We start from the raw sequence: 20859 nt of genomic DNA, 5'->3' as shown, positions 1-20859 counted from the left end.
CTGTCGTCTTGAAGAGAAAACTAAGCCACCCTTGTAATATTTTTCCATTTTCAATACCATTCCAGCATTAGTTTGTAGCTTAGGAGTATGATTCTTTTATTCGTTTCTGTTTGTCATCAGTATGGCAACATTTGTAGCTATTCTTCTAATAGTGTAACATCCTTAAAAACAGATTAATCTTATTCCATTTCTCCTATCACTTTATTTCATAATTTCTAGAGGCTGTGCTTCATACTTCAATTTCAATCACTATTGACACGGGGGATAGGCGCTACCAAACCTATAGTACTGGATAATTAGAGATCGAGCAAGAGAAAACGATAAGCCTGTATGAAACATGATACATGCTCAGTGATATATTTTAAGAACATTTCACATTCAGAGCCAGCTAAGCAAAGCATTACCAGCAACATTGTTCAAATATATTGTTAACCAGAAACTGCTAAGGAGGCCGATGCACTAGTGAAATCCACAATGATAATTAGATAACAACATAACTAGAAAATTAAGTAACTCGCAATTAATATACATTTAGTCAATTGAGATGACAAACATGAGTTATATCTCAAATCTGACAGGTGTTCGGCAAACATATCATCCCTAAACCCAGTACAAATGGAAAGGTGATGGAGAAGAGTATCAACAAGAACGTCAAAATCAGATGACAATCATGGTTTTTCCTAATCTTGAACAAACTGTACAGGAAATTTAACAAAATGCTTTAAAATCAGATACACAGGCACGAATCAAGAATGTTGATACCATGGACCGCACAATTTGGTTGGCACTGAAGATGACAACTAAATTTGCAGAACATCAGAAAAATGTTAAGGCTATCTATTAAGCCTACTATCATTTTTCCAAACAACCTATTCATCTATCTCCTCTATCTGAGCCCGCTTCTCAGCTGCTATCTTCCTGATAAAGAAGCCCCACCTCATTGCTGCCTTGATCTTCAACCATCCCACAACAGCTCTGCCAGGACGAGAGCGATCCTCATCAAAGTTCGGCATAGGAGATGGCATGAATGATGGGAATGAATAACCATCCTCAGGATTCATGGAAGAATGACCTCCCATGCTGAAAAGGCGAAGCAAGTGCTGCATGTCTTCATTCTCTAGTATTTCATTACTTCTAACACGGATGTCATCCTCTGAAAAGAAATCATCAACACCCTTGTCCCTGTTGTGTGACCAATCATCAAAAAGATTTGGAGGAGATGGCTGAATGGAAGAGCTACCAGCATGGAAACCTGATGTCGATGATTGAGGAGGAGCAAGAGCCAACCCAACTGTGCTATGATCATTTCTAGAGCTTTGGGGTTGGTGAGCATTGCTTATTAATTGGTCATTAGACACATATAATGAGTCTTCGAACTGACTCCGAGAGCCAGAATTTCCGATCAATGCCTGGCTGGGATACCTCATCACCATATTATTGTTATAACCTGAAAGGAAAACAAGACCATCATACACGATCAGCAAAGTTGCACGAAACTAAGGAAATAAACAAGTGGATTTGTGTATATGCAAGAATTTCTCTAGGAGGATGGATTTATTTTAAAATATTTTTTGTTTTTGGAAATTTGTTTATAAAAAATAATAAAGAAAACATCTAAATCATTTCATTATAATCAGAAAGCTGTATTAGGAAATCAAATTTGAGGCACAAGTAACTGACAATGTGACACCTCCGCCCAAAAGAAAAGGATAAGGGAGGGGAGGAACAAAAAGAGAGAGAGAACCCATCAAATTGGGATTCAAGGAAACAGAAAGGCTTACCTCCAACTGGCATCCCTGAATTCATCTGCTGTTCAGAAGTAACAGACATGGGGAGGGATGGCATTTGCAGTTGATGATCTAAACCTCCAACATAATCAATTGACTCAACATGAAGTTCATTTTCAGATTCAACAGAGTTGTTATTTTGCTCAGCATCCACAAGTGATTTGCCATCGTACTCTATAACCTGCTCCCAATTGTCGTATGCCTTCTTCACCAATGAATCAACGTAAACCTGGACTTGTAAAAAAATTAAAGGTATCACAAGCTTACCCTATTCCTAATTAAGAGCTTCAAAAGAAACTGCAAACTTTGAGACTTGGTAAGCCTTAAATGTCACAGTAATGATCATTATCTGGGAGTTCCAAGCAACATAGCATGCACTTTTTGGTTGTGATCAATATTGGTGCTCGCACAAGTGTGAGGAGAGAAAAAACATCCAGCCAACATTTCCATACCAATTAATTGGAGCATGCCAGTAACATAAACACATGCTCGACTTTTAGAGAAAGACGGCATCAATCAGAGTCATCAAACAAAGTTACGGAAATATCTACTCTTATCAATGGAAAAATGCAGGATGCAGACTAACCTTCTGATTATCACTGAGAGAATCAGCAGAAAAGAATTGCTCTCCTGTTATAAGACCACGCAGCTCATAGACGTGGTTAAAAATAACACCAACATTTCTTGTATCTTCTGGATAATAAACATAAAGCTTCCCACTTAGAACACATGTCTTTGCATGGTCTAAGAGAGCTTCCCACATCTTGTTTGACATACCACTTCCAAGGATCTACATTTAAATGATATAAGAAAATGGATGGAAGGCCCTAAATTTAAGATAAAGATGAAAAACCAAAACTTACATTCCGCAATTTCTGTTGATCCTTAACCACAAGTCGAAGAAAGTCTTCAACTGTGTATATTCCTGCATTATTCAACTTTTTGTGAAATGACCCATCCTTGCCTATTTTCTCTAATCTCCATACATCATCAGTCAATGCAGGAGGATAATGCTTCTTATATACTGTAAAAAGGACAAAATATATAATTTAAAAAAATAATGTTGCAGTTTACAAGCAGGAAGAGCATTAAAGCTAGATAAAACTAAAAATATAACCCTACATTCTCCTCTATGATCTTTAACAGTGAAAGCCACTGTCTTGGCTTCGCGGATGCGTATAGACTCGCCAAAACCTGATGCAACCTTCATGCCAAGCCTGAATTTACGACTCCTTATCCAGCTTGAATTGTCTGTAAATGTCAGTTCCCCCAATGTTCCAACTCCTTCCTTGAGTGTCACTTGCAGGTCCCCAAACAACAAAGGTCTCTTTCCTTCACGTTCTTTCACCACATGGCTTTCAAATTCTTCTTGGGTCCAATCTTCATCATCTTCGTTGTTAAAATCGCCTTCGAGGACAACAATATCAAGTTTTATACAGGATTCAGGTCCAGATGTTATGACATTTCCACTATTGGCATCAACCAGAACAACATGAATTGGAGCCCCCTGCTCGCCTTCCACTTTTCCTCCTGTGAATAGAGGAAGAGCCAGTTGGGACCTAAATTGAAGCCGCAAGTTTCTGCCATCCGGACCTTCAATCATTTTAGGGGGAGACCTGGAATTTTAACATGTGTTAGAAGAAAATACCAAACTCACCAATGTACGGATCAATTGTTGGTAACAATTAATGCGGTGATAGTTAGATTTTGTACATGGGGATATTGACTTCACATCTTTACTCCTACTTTCTTCTTAATATAAATAGCCAATGACTTACTGTACACTTTGAGCTAGGCAGGTAGCCCCAAATTGGAAAATGGAGACTGTTCTCTTGATTTTATGGGTTTTATTATTTATCATTTAGAAGTTACATTCTAAATATTCCATTGGCTTTTTTCTTCCAATATAATGCCAATCCTTTTTATACATGTAAATTGTTTGCAAATTAATGCCTATATGCAAAAGGACAGCAGTATTAGATATAATTCATCTCCAACTAGTTGAGTCAACCAACTATCTGTTAGTTACTATTTAATTGCATTTATGCAACAGAAACATCATAAAACAGTTTCTGTAAAAATATAATTTCCTTGTTTAGGTTTTTTGTACATTTTTTGAGTAAAAGAAAATAGCAGGGTCTTGTGGGAGTGGGAGTTTACGAAGGGAGAAAGAATGTGGTGTGTTTGATACAAGCTCAATGCTGGAACTTGTTTGTAGGAATAGATTCTCTGCCACATCATCCTTTGAGATAGAAATGCTTTCACAGTTCCTTGTTGGCTGGCCTATTTTACAGGATATCTAACTCTCTAACTTCATATTATCTTCTCCTAGATTGTTTAGATCCCACACTAACCATAAATATGGTCCAGGTAGTCCTTCTGAGGCTGGGCAATCCTCCCCTCTTGAGCTAGCTTTAAGGGTTAAGTTACACCATGAATCTAAATCTAATAGAGGGAGAAAAAATGCTTCAAAATCAAAGATATAACGTATCTAAATCTAATAGGGGGAGAAAAAATGCTTCAGAACTCAAAGATATAAGGTCTGTTCGTAGTCAACACAGTTGCAATAAAAAAATCCAATTGCAATATGGAAAAATACAATAAAAATGCAGGGAGATAACACAATTAAATTTAAGGGAAATCATGAAAACTACAAATATTTTGAAATTGGTTTCCAACTTGTAGGTAATAAATTTCTCAGACCTTCCACCAACTCTTGCAGGACCTAATTTTGCCAAAGCACGCTCTACTTCTTCACTCACCTGTTTCAATCAGTATTATTAACTATTTAGGCATCAACTGCAGAATCTAACAAGTTTAACAAAACAAATCATGTTACAGAGACAGTATTATTTCTTCTATGAATCATATCAAATGCATGTTTCCAGTTTCCACACAAATTATCTAACAAATGATGACACCAAGATTGGAAGAAATAAAAAGAGATTAGTGGAGCATTGAAAGCAGCATGTATAATGCAATATATTGTCATGCGTTGAACAGTGCGTTTAAGTTGACCAGCAAGATTATTGTGATTTTAATTTGTTTATTAAACAATAGGACTTTATAAAAATAAGGAGGTACAAACCCAAGTAAAAAAAAGTACAGCACTATCAAATTGCACAAAGGACAACTATATGACATGGCCTTTTCGAATGAATATAATGTGGAAAAATTGGCTTTTAGTTGGACTAAAAAGACAAATAACATCATAGAATGTACGTTTCCAGTCCCCTTCCCCCAAACCCAAAAATAACCGAGTCAAAAAAGAAAATAAATAGCAGAATTCTGGGTAGCATTAACAACAGCTGTCTTACAACTCTGCGAAGAATAGGTTCTAAAGATGAGCAAAGCTTCTGCAAACTGTCCACCTTGAGAGCTTCAACAATTACACTGCAAAACACATGCATCAGTCACACTAAACTAAGCTACAACAAATTTTCAACTAAAGGAGGAATAATATTAGTAAGCCAGTTGCAGAATTCCTGAGTTGACCATATGCTATGCCATATAAATAGCTATTCTATTTTAACTGATTAGTATAACAAGTTGGCATGAAAGATCTCCGAAAGAGATATAACCAACACGAGAAAACATCTCCGAATGTTAGCAGATTGATTAATTTCAATAACAATGACATTCCTTTCACCTATTTCCTACTAGGAATCAGTAGAAACAGCACTTAGCTGATTCAATTAAAAATAGCTCCGGCATATTCTCAGAATTACTAACTAAAGTACTAGTAAATTGTAAAATAATGACAAGTTTGAAACTAAAATACCCGAAAAAAATAACAATAACTAGACTAAAAACATTAATTAAACAAAGCAAATTGATAAAATCATATGAATTGAATAAAAAGCTACAATTAATCACCTAGCAAGAGCAGGCCTCTTTCGTTCGGGCTGGTCATCTTCACCACCACCCTCCAGGGTTCTTTTCCCCATATTAATTCCGTCGGTAGTTGGTCTCTGCATATACACTCTCTAACAGTAAAACCCTAGAAAACCAAATTGCACAATTAATTCCAAATGAAAAATGAAAAAACATTAAAAAAAAGTCATTATTATCAGTTATCACCTACTCTAAGCATAAATTAATAAAAAATTAATATTAATAAACAAACAACCAAACAAACCCTAGCAGGTAGTACAGTAATTAAAAAGAAAAACTCATAACAGATCTAGAACAACACGATAAGAAAGAAATTAAACACGAATTAGACGAAAACCTTAAAATTAAAAGCTCCAATAAGCAAATTCTAGCAAGAAATTTGAGATAAAAAGAAAAGTGAATAGTGAGAGAAACGAAGTGAGAAGAGAAAGATTTTTGTGGTGGAAGTGAAAATTGAAGAAGAAAGAGTAAAGGTAAAACAGAAAGCGGGAAAGCGACTGAGATGTTAACGGTGTTAGTAGTACCTGAGAGAGAAAACTTAGGAAGAAAGAAGTGTTTGTTTGGTGAGAGAAAGAAGAGCGAGAAAAGCGATTATGTATAATTGATTTTGCAGTTTGAGATGGAATTGTATTATTTGTGGTCTACTCTGGCGACTTAAGATTAAAAATGAAGGAATTTATCAGCTGCTTTAATTTTTAAGGAACACTGGTCTTTTTACTTGTGTTGACCAATGAGATAAAAACAAGTTTTGTTGCATTAGGAACAACAAGAACAGTGTTTGGATTTCACGGATAATCTCGGCCGTACGTTTTATCGACTAGACTGGATAAGTGTTTGACACTTGACACGTCACACACTGATGACGTATTTGGCGATCAAGACAGCTGACATCATCACCTTCTTCATTTTGTCCTTTTACAGTAGTACTGCTGCTGGAGTACTTTCTTTTTTAAAATGGCAACTCTCGTCTTAGTAAAAAATAAAATGAATAAGAATACTAATTAAGGAAAATTAAATATACTCCAGTAAAATTTATATAGTCAATGTGTAAAAACATTATTATCTATTTAATTTAAAAAAATTAAACTAGTATTCAAGGGTGCTAGCTAGACGATCCATAAAATAAACACGGAACGGACATTAATTTGAAAAATAAAACACAGAAATTGTTTAAAAAAATAATAACAAAAAGGATTAAAACATAAATTAAGTGATTATTAATTTAATCAAGTATGGATTAATTCACCTTATTTATAACTTTTACTAATATTTATAATGTTTTATTTATAAATTTTTCCAACTTTCCATAAAATTTATTCATAAAATTATCAACAAATACTTTAGTCTTTAAGAATTTTATTTGTTTTTAATTCATCAATTTTATTTATTTCCATAAATATATTGAGTTAATAGAGACATTGCACTATATAAAAAAAAATAGAGACATTGTAATATATAGAGAAATCAAGATTCGACGCGCAGAGACTTCGCTTCAACACTTTAGTGTTGGCTCCGATGAGGCGTTTAGTGGTGGCTCCGATGAGGGCGTTTTGGCACATGATATGTTACAAGTAGAATGTTGTCTCATCATGATTGTATATGATAGAGGTGGGTGCAAGAATTGATGACCAAAGGTTGGTGTGGTGAAATTAACACTAAAAAGAATAGTTTTTTTTTTTTTTGATAAGCGTAAAAGATAATAGGTGATGCGGTGAAAAAACGAAAGAAATAATAAATAATTAGAAAATGATCCTTAGAGAGGAGAGTAAAGATAGGGATGGTAATGAGGAGGGTATGGGTAGGGTACTATAGTACTCATTCTTATATTCGCAGTTTGAAAAAATACTCGTACCCATCCTCATATCCGTGTGGATAACAATCTTTGTACACGTTCTCATACCCTATGAGTACATAAGTACTCATACCCGTACCTGTTACCGTAATTTTACTAAAAATAATTGATCAATTATAAAATATCATATTATTTTAATATAATTAATTTTTTTAAAAGATTTTAATGTTGACTCATGAAAATTATAAACAAAAATTTTACTAACCTCATGTTAAAGTTCATTTATTTGTTGACATATTCATATTGTGTTTGTATTATGTTATAAATAAACATTTTTATTAAAAATGTGTAATAGTTTAATAATGTTGTATTTTTTAAAATTGATATATGTATGTAATTATATAATAATATATATAAAATAAATAAATATATATTATGCGGGTATGGGGCGGGGTGGGTACTAAGGTACCCGTACCCGCACCAATATCCGTTCATTTTACAGGTAATTACTCATACCCGTGCCCGTACCCAAAATACGGGTTTTTACCCTACCCATTATGGATATTTTTTGCGGGTACCCACTGAGTATGTGTCAAATTGTCATCCCTAAGTGAAGACCTAAGAAAAGTAATATATGATAAACTAGGAAATACTCCCTCCGAACACAATTATAAGCAAAATTCACTTTTTAGGTATATTGAAAAAGTAATGTATCTAGTCAATAATATAGATCAAATACATTACTTTTTCAATAAATTTAAAAAGTGAATTTTGCTATCTGTTTATAATACTTGCTTCAAAGAAAATATTTATAACTTACAATCATTATACCTAAAGGTTTTGTTATATAAACATAAAACCTTCCCTAAATGTTAAGAGAGAAAAGGTCACATGAACATTATTTTATAAAAAAATGATATATCGAAGGTAGGTACTAAAATAGTGCTTTTAATTTAGTTAAATAATAAAAGGTTACATCTAATACAGGTGAGAGTGAGAGCATAATATAATTAGTTAATAAATGGTCACTCATAAAATATTTCAAATTTTCAATTGCATGTTGGCACATGTCAGTTGTCACCCATTCAAAAAAAAAAAGATCATGTGCAGCTGCAAGATTACATATAGAATAAGTTGGATCTAGAATGAATACAGTACAAAAATTAATCTTATTAAATTAAGTATTAATCCTAATATGATGGAGGTGGGGGTGGCGATGAATATTTATTGTTGAGAGGTTGAGGAAAAGAATTATTTTAGACATCATTGGCCATTTGATGGTGTTTGAAAGCTATGGATGAACGCAGCTGACAAAATGTGAGTATGCCCACTTGAACAAGATTGTGAAACATAAGACGACCAAAGTTTCTAACAACATTTCAATCAACAACTTGAGGGAAAAAGAAAAGAAAAAAAAGTTTTGTAAGTTAGTACCATTGGAATCACAATCACCACTTGACCCTAATGCAACCTCCTCCACTACTAAAAAAAATCTTCAAACATTACTATCATAGTATAATTTGTTTTTGGTTTAGGCATCTTAAGTTTCATTGTCCTTTGTTGCCGTCGTTCCCTTGCTACTTGCAAGCATTCAAAATTAGTAAAAACTCGTGATTATGCATAAAAACAGAAGTAACTACTCTAGAAAGATATCACCAAATTTGAGAATTTTTTCACAGGTTCCTGAGTTGAAAAAAATTATAATTAAATCCTTAAACTTATCAATGATTTGAAGTTAGATCTCTTGACTATTTTTTTTGTTAATCAGATGTCTAAACTTTTAAAATATAATAAATAAATAAATTATTTAAAAGTTTAGGAACCTAATTATAAATTGTTTAAAAGCAATCTAATTATACATTAGTTCAGATTAATTAGAAGCATTAAAACTATTTTAGTTCAAAAATATATATACAAATTATTACTAATAATAAGTTTAAGACTCACACGAGTAAAAAAAAATATATATAAATTAGCACATCTTCCACCCAAAAACCTAAGCTACAAGCCTACGACCAACAGTAGACATGTTACACTTTTTCATCAAGTAACCCACAGAATTCTCAATTACTGCATCCATCAAATTCTTCAAGCCTCTCATAAAGTTTGACGAGCAATTGATTGCAAATTTCTGGAGATGTGCAAGGTCCACACAAGAGATAAATAACATTACCGAGAGGCCTCATGTACACACCATCTTCCCGGAGTTTCTGAAGAAGAGGCCTTGCATACAATGATGCATACCTGTACAAAACAAGTAATAATTCAGATGAAAACCTCTTCAAGGGTGAAATGAACTACACTACTTTTTCAATATGGTGATTGCTCTTCCCCTGCAATGCTGACACAGAAAAATACACTACTAGAAGATATCTTCCGGTAAAAATTACAGTACCGGAAGATACCTTCTGGTGGTGGGGGGATTTACGAGCAAATCGGGGGAGAAGAGCAGTACCCTTTCACTGTTGGCATGGGTAACCCTTTTTCCCCAAGAAAAGCAGTATATACACTTAAGGTATCAAATATTTGAATAAAAATATCATTTGCAACCAGTCCTTAATGTTTTTGAAGTTAATAATTTAAAAGTTTCTACTGAACTCAACATGACACTTATATAGAATGTTGATCAAGCTACCAAACAATGGAACTTCAGAATATTAGGTGCCAAAAATTAACAAAGAGGAGGAGAAAGGGACTACGGCCATAAAAGAATAATACCCAGCATTATCGCCTTCTGCTTTTAATTCCAAAGCAAACAGTGTTCCTAACACAACTACTCTTTCAACTGCAGAGTGTGATGAAATCTTGTGAACCATTTTATCATCCCACAACTGAAAATGCACATAAAAAATTATATCAAATGAATATTGTTATATAGTATTGAAAAATGGAAGACTCTACTGAGGTGGCACCATAAAATTGAGTATGAAAGTTCCCAACGATAATTATGTTAGATCCTGTAATTGTATGTAAAATAATGACAAAAAATAAAGGAATCATATTCATACCTCCCTGAGTAATCTTCCTTCTGAAGTGATGTTAGGGTTGGAAAAAGGGTCTTTAAACCATTGGATTGATTTTACAGCGGCCATGCAGCCCATAGCATGTGCAGAATACGAATGTCCGTGCAAAAGGGCCTTGAGCTAACCAGGACAAGAGGATAATCACTTTATTATGCCATTTGCTTTGAATAACACAAAATACAAGTATGTCCAAAATGGTAAATCAAATATCCAAATACAGTTGAAACTAAAAAGAGTAGAACAATCATGATTGGCTTCACCCTCTTTCTACTACAATTCAAAAAAAATTATTGTGCAAAAATATTTGTGTTAAAAGAAAATCAAATTCTGTCATGAGAAATAGTGCAGCATAATCTTAGGCATTATTTTTAACATTGTTGTATTAGTATAACTGCAATCAGAAAATCCACAACAGAGAATAAGCAACCCAATCATTTCCTGACACCGAATAGCCTATATAGGTTGCTGAACAAGTAAAAAAGTCGGAGATTAACAAAATAGTTTCATCAAAGCAACCGGCAGAAGCAGATGAAACCAACAGCAGTTTCTAGGATTTGAATTCTCTACATTCAAAAATCCTACTTTCACTTACATTTAGTGCAAAAATGATAGGAGAGAGAATGGAGAGAGATAGTATGGTAGGTTATAATGACAAAATTGACCTTGAAAATAAACTAAACGTAGGCGAATGTAGGATTTTTGAATGTAGAGAATCCAAAAAAATAGTTAATATACCTTTGAGTCTCCAATAAATGAATCAAATACAGCATCTGTTGCTATGGTGGCAGCCAAAGGAATCATCCCACCAGTCATCAGCTTCCCATAGCATGCTATGTCAGGTTCGCAGTGGATTAGATCCACCGCAGTCTGAGAGAAGAAATATACAATCCTAATCAAATAAATGAAGAAAATAAAATACTGTTTTTATGTAAATTAGAAAAGAGAGAAGTCAATAAGGGAAATCACCTCTACTCCCAAACGCCAAAAACCAGTAAAAACCTCGTCAAAAATAACTGGAATTTTTCTATTTCGACACTCATTAACAAGTATGCGCTGAAAAAGTGGATCCACCATATGCATTCCACCAGAACCTTGTATGACTACAAAACAGCTCAGAAGACTAGATGATCAATCTCAGGAAAAGGTGCAGTTAAATTAAATTAGAATATAAGGTTGCTGAAACAACTTCAGAAAGAAGACATGTTATAGAAACCAAGAAAGAAAGAAAAAAACAAGGACAATTTTCCTGCACGGAAGACCTAGATAGAACCACCCAAATGCAGTATTTCATTCACATTCACAAAGGAAAGGGTGGAAATGTGGGCATAGTTTACAAAAGAAGTCTTTACAATGAAGTGAGTTTAAGTGGGCAAATTTTTCTTCAGCTTCAAGCACTGGACTAATAACATACAGGATTGAAATATTATTAGGGTACATGAGGAGATAGTAAAACTAAAATGACACGGTATAATCTGCAAAAGGGAGTCAGATAAAATATCTTGCCTGGTTCCATAATCAATGCTGCAATCTTGCTCGACCCTCTAAATCCAGATAGTACTTTTGATATGTAAGATGAATAAACTGGAGCAAGCTCAGAATTATCTCTGCACCTGTGAAATATTTCAGCACATGAAGCAAAGGCTGTGAAAGCGTCAGCAGATAAAATTATGGTATTCTAAACAGTAACCAGCCAAAAATTTAAAGTTGATTTGAACTTACTGATATTTTCTAGTTTCTTATTTTCCCACTGAAATTCTTCAGGAATGGAAATGCTCCATTTATTGTTGTACATAGAGACAGAAGGAGGACTCAGGAAGAGACCTCTTCCGGTGTACCTGTGAAATTGAACCTTAGAAAGGTTACATGAGTATTGACTAGGTTTAGAAAACTAGAATCCATTCCCGAACAGTAATCTGGAAATATAAAGAAAATATGCTCCAAGAAATGATAATTAATATTAATATAAGGAATCACAAACAAAATATAATATAGGACAAGATTTTAAAATACATAGACGTGAAGCATGAAGCATGCAAAACTAACTGTATATTTTAAAATAAAATATATAAACTACCAATCTCACTTGAGCTAAACAGAAGTTTACAAATCAAAACCGCTTATGTCTATTTTTTTCATTTCCAACATCTTTTATGTTGTTTCACAAGTATACAGTACAAGACAATGTCCATACCATGGTTGCTGCAGAAAGCCTGTATAAGATGACGGTGCCTGTGCTTCCATAGCACCTAAGGTGTCGCCATGATAAGATCTATGAAGTGCAAGAACCTGGAATAATTGAATCAACGCAGCACAAACATCAACAAAGTTTACAAGGTTATATGGCTTTGTATCTCATGTATACTATATGTTTAAAGAATTATAGTTAGAATACACAAATAACTACTTGGAAAATGGAAAGTGAATGACATGATAATCTTGCAGTATGCCATCAATTAAAAAGACAAAAGTCAACTCAGAAAAATACACAGCATTATTTCCTCGATCTAAAGACATGGAAACCTTGCAATTAAACCATTATAGTATTTGCAAGCAGCCAGACAACTAATCAAAAGAAATGACATAAAAAGATAAACAACAATACACCACACAACCACGGCTAGACAACTTCACAACAATATGAAGCCATCTGGGCCTCAGCCAAATGTAGCTATCAGGAGATAGAGCCTAAACAAAATTATTGCATAGAAATTTAATAATAAAAAATGAAAATTTCCGGAGTCCAGATCCAGACAAACAATTTAGTAACTTTTATTTTCAAACTGTTACTTTGATCCCCGAAGGCATGAGAAGGGCTTAATTATTAATATGAACCACCAAATGCCAGTTTCCCTCTTCTTTTTTACTTGTAAAACAAACTACAGCATTGCTTATTAAATACCAGTCTCAGATGAGGATAGACCTATATTCAACGAAGTAGAAAAGACTAAATAAAGGAACATAGGTGCCAACCATAAGCTCGGCCGATCTTTCATTTGTAGCATCCTCGTGACAGTCAAGAATAAGTCCATGATCAACCGAAAATTTACGAAATGCCATCTTTAGAGCAATTTCAATTGCCGTAGATCCATTGTCTGAAAAAAATACTCGAGAACCCCAACCTGCACAAATTTTAGCATGGTAAAACATCAAATCAAACTGAAATTAAAATTACATAAACTGAGCAATTATACACCGAGCAAATGATACAAAGAACCAGGGACAGAGGCACTCGTTAGGTTTCAAGGGCGGCTGCCAGTTAATGAACCACAACATTAAAATTAGAATGCCATGCCAATCACCAATTTTTAGCACTTCGAATTTTTGAGAAAAGAGACTGTTGGTATTCACTTTATATCAACCATTCATCTCATCAATTACAATTTGCATGGCCGTAACTTGAGCAAACTATAGAAATGGCACAATTATTTAGAAGTCATTATGTTCCCTTTTATAATTTGGAATGAATCATTAATTATATTTATTATCAACTCTAGTACTATTTATGCAAAACAAAAGACTCTAAATCACAACATGCATCGAAGCACGTTCAAAGGACTTAATGCTAACTTTGTTTTCTAAAAATAGTTTTCGCTCTCATTAAATGAAATTCACTTGATAGAAAAGACAGTTTTTAGATAAAACAAAATTCACAATAAAATAGGTGCACAAAGAGAATTTCAATAATTAACAGTGTACTATATTTTGGACAAAAAATAACTTAATTTTCGGTTATGAATAAGACTGGAGGCAGTAAATAATACCACCTTGATCCCTAAATATAGAACCTTGTTTAATATATTATAGGAATTAAAAAAAAATGATATTAGTATTAATTTTTTATGCAATTGATATAGTTTTTTCAAATTTACTTAGTATTTGTTGCTTACTTATGGTTAAAAATAGGTGTAAACTAATTTGGTACAAAATAGTTAACGGAGTCGAAAATTTGAAAGAAGTTCTATAATAAGGTACAATGAATTTTTTTAACAGTGTCTTATATTCAGAAACAGGGATAGTAATGCAATGGTCCAAAATTTTCAAAAGTTATGAGCGATGAAGGGTTAAAAAATGGAGAAAAGTTGCCAACTGCAAACTGCTCACAACGTAACATATCAATAACATCATTATGTAGCAGTAGAAATTAGGAATGAACTGAAACACAAATTTGTAACCAAAGCATTCAAAGATTAAATAGCCGGCCCTAAGATCAGAATTTAGATCAAACATTAAAACTATTAAGAATGGCTGGATGGGAAAATTAGGTAAAGTCCTATTAGATAAAAAACTCAATGATTCAAATATGAAAGTAATAAAACAGAAAACTAACCTTTCCCCACACCTTGAAGCAAAAGCTCGGCACAATTCAAGGCTGGCTCATGAATATTTTCAGGGAACATAACATGCCCAAATCTGGCAGCAGTGTATCCCATATCCCTAGCAAGCTCAGCCTGAAATCACCTAAATGGAAAGATTGCATTAAAGGAAAACTTCAGAGATTCTGTCATAAAGGGGCATCCACAACTAAATATGCAATCTATAATATTTGATACAACATAAACTTATATTAAAATGTATCACTACATGCCATAGAGATCCGTTAAAATGTTTGTTGCATTGGCTACTAATTGCCTAATACAATCCTCGTTATATATAAAACTTTTATGCCTAAATCATATATTTTATCTTTTAAAATGATCTAGTGAATTGTATTTAAATAATTTACTTCATATTTTTTATACTGTCAATTTATCTAAAAACTAAAAGTAAATTGCTAATGAGCTGAATCAAGCTAGAGTGGAAAACTTCTTTTATTTTGACTTTAGATTTATGTGATTTAAGCTAACAAGCTTAACAAATCGAGTTCAATTTTTTTAAAAAAATGTTTATGTTAAGTTTCGAACTGAACGATTCTTACTGAGTCGAACTTAACCAAGCATGACTCCACTCATTTTCAGCCCTACTCCTGATTTAAATTGAATCGTTAAGCATTTAAAGCTAAAAAATGGAGAATTTTTGTTAACCCATATCCAACAGTTAAAGAATAGCATATTTTAGTATATATGGATCTAAATCAAACAGTTAATACAATCATTAATATTTTGAATATCAGAATTAAATACTCAAAAACAATAATGAAGATGACCTGCATTTTAGCATCAGGTCCTTGAGTCCACCAACTAGCACATGCATCAAACAATGGTGTTATGACTTCTGTCTTCTGATCCTTTAAAAAAAAAATCATGTGATTTTGCATCTAAGTATCAGCATATAAGAAAGAAAAAAAAAAAAAAGAACATGAATAAAGTAATCTATAAAAATCCTGAATATAATTCCAAAGTAAACACTAATGCAGTAGCTCAACATAGTGCGGTTCCCTGAGATTTGTATTGCAACATGTTAAGAAATTATTGAAAAGAGAAAAACTAAAATAGATAAATAGATAACTACTTCACTCAAAACAAACCTTGAAGACTGCAAAATTTTCACCACAGCGTGAATCAATCACCATGACCCCTCCATCTGGTACTAGTTTGTGTTGAGTGAAAGGCCACCAGATGATATCCCTTGCTTTGCTTGGCATTTCATGCAACTTTTTAATTCTCTCAAAATAAGCAGATAGCATTATCTCCTTTAGATTATTAAATACATAATGAGAACCTTCAAACCATTCCATTAGGTCATTTGATGGATCTTTGGGAACAGGTGGAAGCACTAAAACAGGAACCCTAGATGAAAGCAACAGTAATACATAAGCATGAAGAGTAAACATATCGCAAAACAGCAAAAAAGTAAAAAATTAAAACATAACTGATTGGCTGAATCGTAAATGCAGCTATGAAGTATGCGTGTAAATATGGGATGAATGATGATTCTTTGTTCTATACTATCATGCAATTACAGTGATTGTGAAGTCTTGTATTTAATATATATGACATATATTATAATAATATTCTCCACTATCGCTATGCCATTGACACACATGGATTTATCACATGCTGTTTGTTTCTTTTATTTTTCAACATGGTATCTACATCCTAATGAAAGGTGGGCCTGACCCATGCTTACCTGCAGGATTCAGAGTATATTCTATCACCATTCAATTGCAAGGTTCATTTACTTGGTTGTATATGCCAACAAGATTGCCGTTACAGGTTATGCAGACTGCCAACCAAGACTTTAGTGGAACTTGTTCAATCCTACCAAAAATGAATGTAACTAAAAACAAAAACTGCTGAAACCATTCAGCATGCTTAAGGTGACTAAACATCTGGCATAAACCCTCAAACCCTTTCTTATTTAATGAAATAAATTACAATGTTTTGTTTGTTGTATGCTATATTAATTAATTAATTCCAATGCTTTGCTTAACCAAAACTTCTTTTTACTACAAATTCTTAAGCTTTACGAAGTAATCCTTTGAGTAAGCAGAATTTTGTATCCCATATTACAAGCATAATTTTGCATTCCATGTTACAAGCAGAAATGAAAAATACTAACAAGTACAATCAAGCTTACTTGTTTCGCACATAAGAAAATAGTGGACCCTCATTTAAAAGGCCATGATCTTCAAAAATAATAGCAACAACATCATAACCACGAAGTGTCAAGCTCTCATAAGCCGATATTGTTCCAGAAATACCTCCTAGTCGGCCATCTCCAACAAGAATTGCAGGTATACGGAATGGCCTGATATAAATGGCAGAAGGAAGATATTAAACAGAAGGAAAAGAAAAACATAATGTAAATCAATGCCACATGCACCACTGTTCTACCATCATTGCGGTATAATGCGTATATAATATGTTTACTTCCTTTGCTAAAATGGCTAAATATTAGCAGATAAGCATGAAATTCCCATGATCTGATCACACTCTAACAACAATCAAATAGATCAAACAGCAAATGAATTGTTACAAGAAGAAAATCAAGCTTAAATAAACTGGCAAGCAACCTGTGTGATTATTGAAAATTAACTGTGAACTTCACTTGAAAAGCGAAAATCCAACTAAATTAGAGGCACCTAGATACACAGGGTCTGTTTTGATTGTCTTATTTGAGTTTATCTACTAACATACTGATAGAAACCGGCACTAAAGAGAAACAGATTGCACAATACAATGATTATAGGAAATAGTATTGGATAACAAGACACAAATACACCAAGATTCGAGAGCTTGGCCTCTCCCCTTCCCAAATGTTCGAGAGTTGGGTCTCTCCCACTAACCAACCACTTAATAACTTTCTGATAATCCCCTTCTGTCTGACCCTTTTCCTATTTATAGGCGACAGTTCTCATTCTTCTAATTAATTGATTAATTCCTTTTTTTTTGGTCAAGTAGCCTAGTGGCTAGAAATTCCACCCTTAAGGTGGATGAGTGGGATGAGCGTCCGCTGCATATATAATGCAATGTCACTGCCAACTGAGCTAAGTTCATGGACTAATTAATTCCTATTCTAACAGCAGTTACATGACAGATATTTTCAATAAAAATTGTCTGCTAATAGTAAAACTACCTACTAAGATTAACTAACACGGCCCATTATTATTGCTATCCTCATTAATGGCCCATATCTAACACACATACACATTTATGAGACTATTTGAGAGAGCTCGTGGAAACAACATATGACATGTCCATAAGTTGTTTTCAGCTTATTTGTACAAGTTATCCACATAGCTTAATAAAATAGCTTATATGAAAAGAATCCCACTTTATTTAATTTATCTTTTGAAGTAGAAATAGCTTAAGCAATAATAAATTGATAAGCTTTTACGCTACAAGTGCTTAATTAAGTTGTTTACCCAAATTGGGTTATAGTCCTAAAAAATTTCCATGAAAACAGAATCCGCATATGATTTATACAAAATTGAAAGACTAAAAGTACAAACCTATACAAGTCACATTGAAGTGAGCCAGAAGGACCTGGACTGGCAACTCCACCTGCAGTCTCCACAACGCACAGAACTTCCGACCTCTCCTTATCAACACCACTTTCAGACACCTCACTAAAACACTTCTGCAACATTTCCAGCAACTTCGAGTCCTTCACAACAAAACCTTCCCTCTCGGCAGCCAAATGCGGCGACACAGCCTCTTCCCACGCGTACAACGTCTTGCATATCAACTCCGATGAGATAAAACTTTCTTCGCCAACGAAATGTTGGATCTCATTTTCCCTTACCGTTGTGGCAGGAGAGAAATTAAGAACGCGGTTAGAAGCGGAAAGAGAAATGCGAGCGTTGTTGTTATTGCGGTTGTGGAGCTGGAGTAGTTTGTTGAAGACGAAGCGAGAATCGGAATCGGAAGGGAAGCCGGTTTGGAGAGGTTTGAGGTAGTGGAATTTGACGGAGGAAGGGGGTGAAAGGAGAGAGGAGGCGGCTATACCGGCGGAAACTAGGGTTTTGCCAACGCCGGTGTTGGAGCCCCAAATGGTGTAGATAGGGTGAGATAATGGTAATTCGAGAGGTTGGGAGGTAGTTGAGTATAATCTGTGGCGAGAGAGAATAATGGTGGGGAAACGATACATGGCAGAGGGGAAGGGATTCGGTGTGGTGATTTACTGAACTGTGGACGGTGCACCAGAGGGAAGAGTATAGCTGAAGAGGGGAGGGAAGGGAAATGGAGGTTCAATTCATGGTGATTTACTAAACCGTATGCGAAAACTCACCAACTGAAATATTAGGTGGTGCACTTTTATTATAACATGTGTTTAATCACTTCTTACTAAACGGAAGGTCAGAGTGTAAGTTGACAAACAAAAAAAACCAACTTCGTATGAACAGTGTAATTCTCACTGCCACGTATTTATTCCAATGGTGTACTAGTTAAATTTTTTTATTTATGATATTTCTACAAATTTTTCACCCATGATGACTAATTTTGGTCGAGGAAATGAGACATGAATTGAACCTCTGACCACATGTTTAAGAGAAGGAAAGAATAAGAAAATGTTTAAATAAATTAAGAGCGCTATTTAGTACGACTAACCGTATGCGAAAACTCACAAACGGAACGATTAGGTGTTGCACTTTTATTCTAACAAGTGTTTAATCAGTTCTTACTAAACGGAAAATACGGAAGGTCAAAGTGTAAGTTGACAAACAACAAAACCAACTTCGTATGAACAATGTACTTCTCACTGCCACGTATTTATTCCAATGGTGTACTAGTTAAATTTTTTTATTTATGATATTTCTACAAATTTTTCACCCATGATGACTAATTTTGGTCGAGGAAATGAGACAGGAATTGAACCTCTGACCACATGTTTAAGGGGATCATGACTCTTATCTCTTAGACCAATTCACTATTGGTAGCTTAATATGATGATAAATCTATCTATATACCTAAAAAATTCGGGAAGGGATCCTCTCCCATTAATTTTCTCTCCCATGAAATCCTCACCATTCATTTTTTTTCTTCTACAAGTTGGTCAAACAATAAAGCATAATTGAGGGAAGAGATCAACACTTGAGGGAATCCAGTGAAAATTTCACTGGAGACAACCCCTACCCAAAAAATTCATACTACATCATTGAACTTTATTAAATTGTTTCTTTTTAAGAATAAAAAAAAATTGTGTCAAAATAATAGATGTCAAGAAGAATACGAGACTTTGGACACGTAACAAGTCTTGAAGTAGTATTCCTGCATCGAAAGTTCCGGAAGAAGAATTTAGAGTCACATATATAATGACTTTTTGTGTAACTCTCTTAGACGACCTGTCACAACTTGTCGTAGCCCCATTTTGAGAGGGTGGGTGGGTTGCTTCACTTCCTCTTTTGAGGATGTGCCTTTGAAGTTATAACAGTGAATAACTATTGTGCCTGAGTGTACCTCGATTCACTTACTATATCTTTGGATAAATGGGAGGTTCAAGGTTCAAACCTCAGTTCTTTCAATAATCTCTGTAATAATTAACGTTGTTGTGAAATAATAATGTCGAATTATTATATTGATGATGCGGTATTTCATGTGTTGGTTGACATTTCTTCATTCGCACATAGTTTAAAATTGGTTTTTATGTAGGGTCCTAAAACCCTAATTTTAACTTTTATAAGAAAGATACAAAAATAAACATATTAGGAAAGAAGTGAAGAATACACCACATTCATTGGATCAATAATAAGATCAAGACGATGAAATGTCACAAAAATTTGGGGGTGGATTACCTGTAGTGACATTACCTTTCGGTTTAATCACAGCCCTACAAAAAAATAGAGAGAGAAAAAAGTTGAAGAAAAAGATGATGGTTGATGGTTCGGATTAAAACATGAGGGTATCTAGTGGAAATTCCACCGGAGGGATCCATTCCCCAAAAATTTGATGTTTTTGATAAGATCATGTAACGTCTCATGCCT

General features: G+C 34.1%; 2 protein-coding genes across 4 annotated transcripts; both read right to left on the bottom strand.

Annotated features, from left to right (window-relative positions):
• Positions 1–498: 498 nt before the first annotated feature.
• On the bottom strand, positions 499–6431 carry LOC123911012 (calmodulin-binding protein 60 B). Of its 2 annotated transcripts, none has more exons than XM_045962322.1 (9): positions 6206–6431; positions 5664–5787; positions 5105–5180; positions 4491–4549; positions 2910–3403; positions 2651–2811; positions 2374–2577; positions 1782–2016; positions 499–1447 (listed from the first exon to the last, which is right to left on the bottom strand). In XM_045962322.1, the coding sequence occupies exons 2-9, from the start codon at positions 5762–5764 to the stop codon at positions 870–872; spliced, it is 1908 nt and encodes a 635-aa protein (XP_045818278.1). In that variant the 5' UTR covers positions 5765–5787; positions 6206–6431; the 3' UTR covers positions 499–869. The 2 variants fall into 2 exon arrangements, with proteins under 2 accessions (XP_045818278.1, XP_045818279.1); XM_045962323.1 differs by having other exon boundaries at positions 6019–6342.
• Positions 6432–9323: 2892 nt separating this feature from the next.
• On the bottom strand, positions 9324–19222 carry LOC123908573 (bifunctional dethiobiotin synthetase/7,8-diamino-pelargonic acid aminotransferase, mitochondrial). 2 transcript variants are annotated; one of them, XM_045959246.1, is made up of 14 exons: positions 18388–19222; positions 17013–17183; positions 15961–16222; positions 15640–15714; positions 14824–14944; positions 13467–13615; positions 12688–12782; positions 12216–12331; positions 12000–12137; positions 11463–11596; positions 11232–11363; positions 10482–10616; positions 10192–10304; positions 9324–9717 (listed from the first exon to the last, which is right to left on the bottom strand). In XM_045959246.1, the coding sequence occupies exons 1-14, from the start codon at positions 19023–19025 to the stop codon at positions 9537–9539; spliced, it is 2460 nt and encodes an 819-aa protein (XP_045815202.1). In that variant the 5' UTR covers positions 19026–19222; the 3' UTR covers positions 9324–9536. The 2 variants fall into 2 exon arrangements, with proteins under 2 accessions (XP_045815202.1, XP_045815201.1); XM_045959245.1 differs by having other exon boundaries at positions 15640–15720; positions 18388–19221.
• Between the last annotated feature and the right edge of the window lie 1637 nt (positions 19223–20859).

The sequence above is a fragment of the Trifolium pratense genome, linkage group LG2 (genome assembly GCF_020283565.1).
Source record: "Trifolium pratense cultivar HEN17-A07 linkage group LG2, ARS_RC_1.1, whole genome shotgun sequence".
Taxonomy (NCBI): Eukaryota; Viridiplantae; Streptophyta; class Magnoliopsida; order Fabales; family Fabaceae; genus Trifolium; species Trifolium pratense.
Note: the sequence above shows the minus strand (reverse complement) of the source record. Positions and strands in the feature narration are given on the sequence as shown.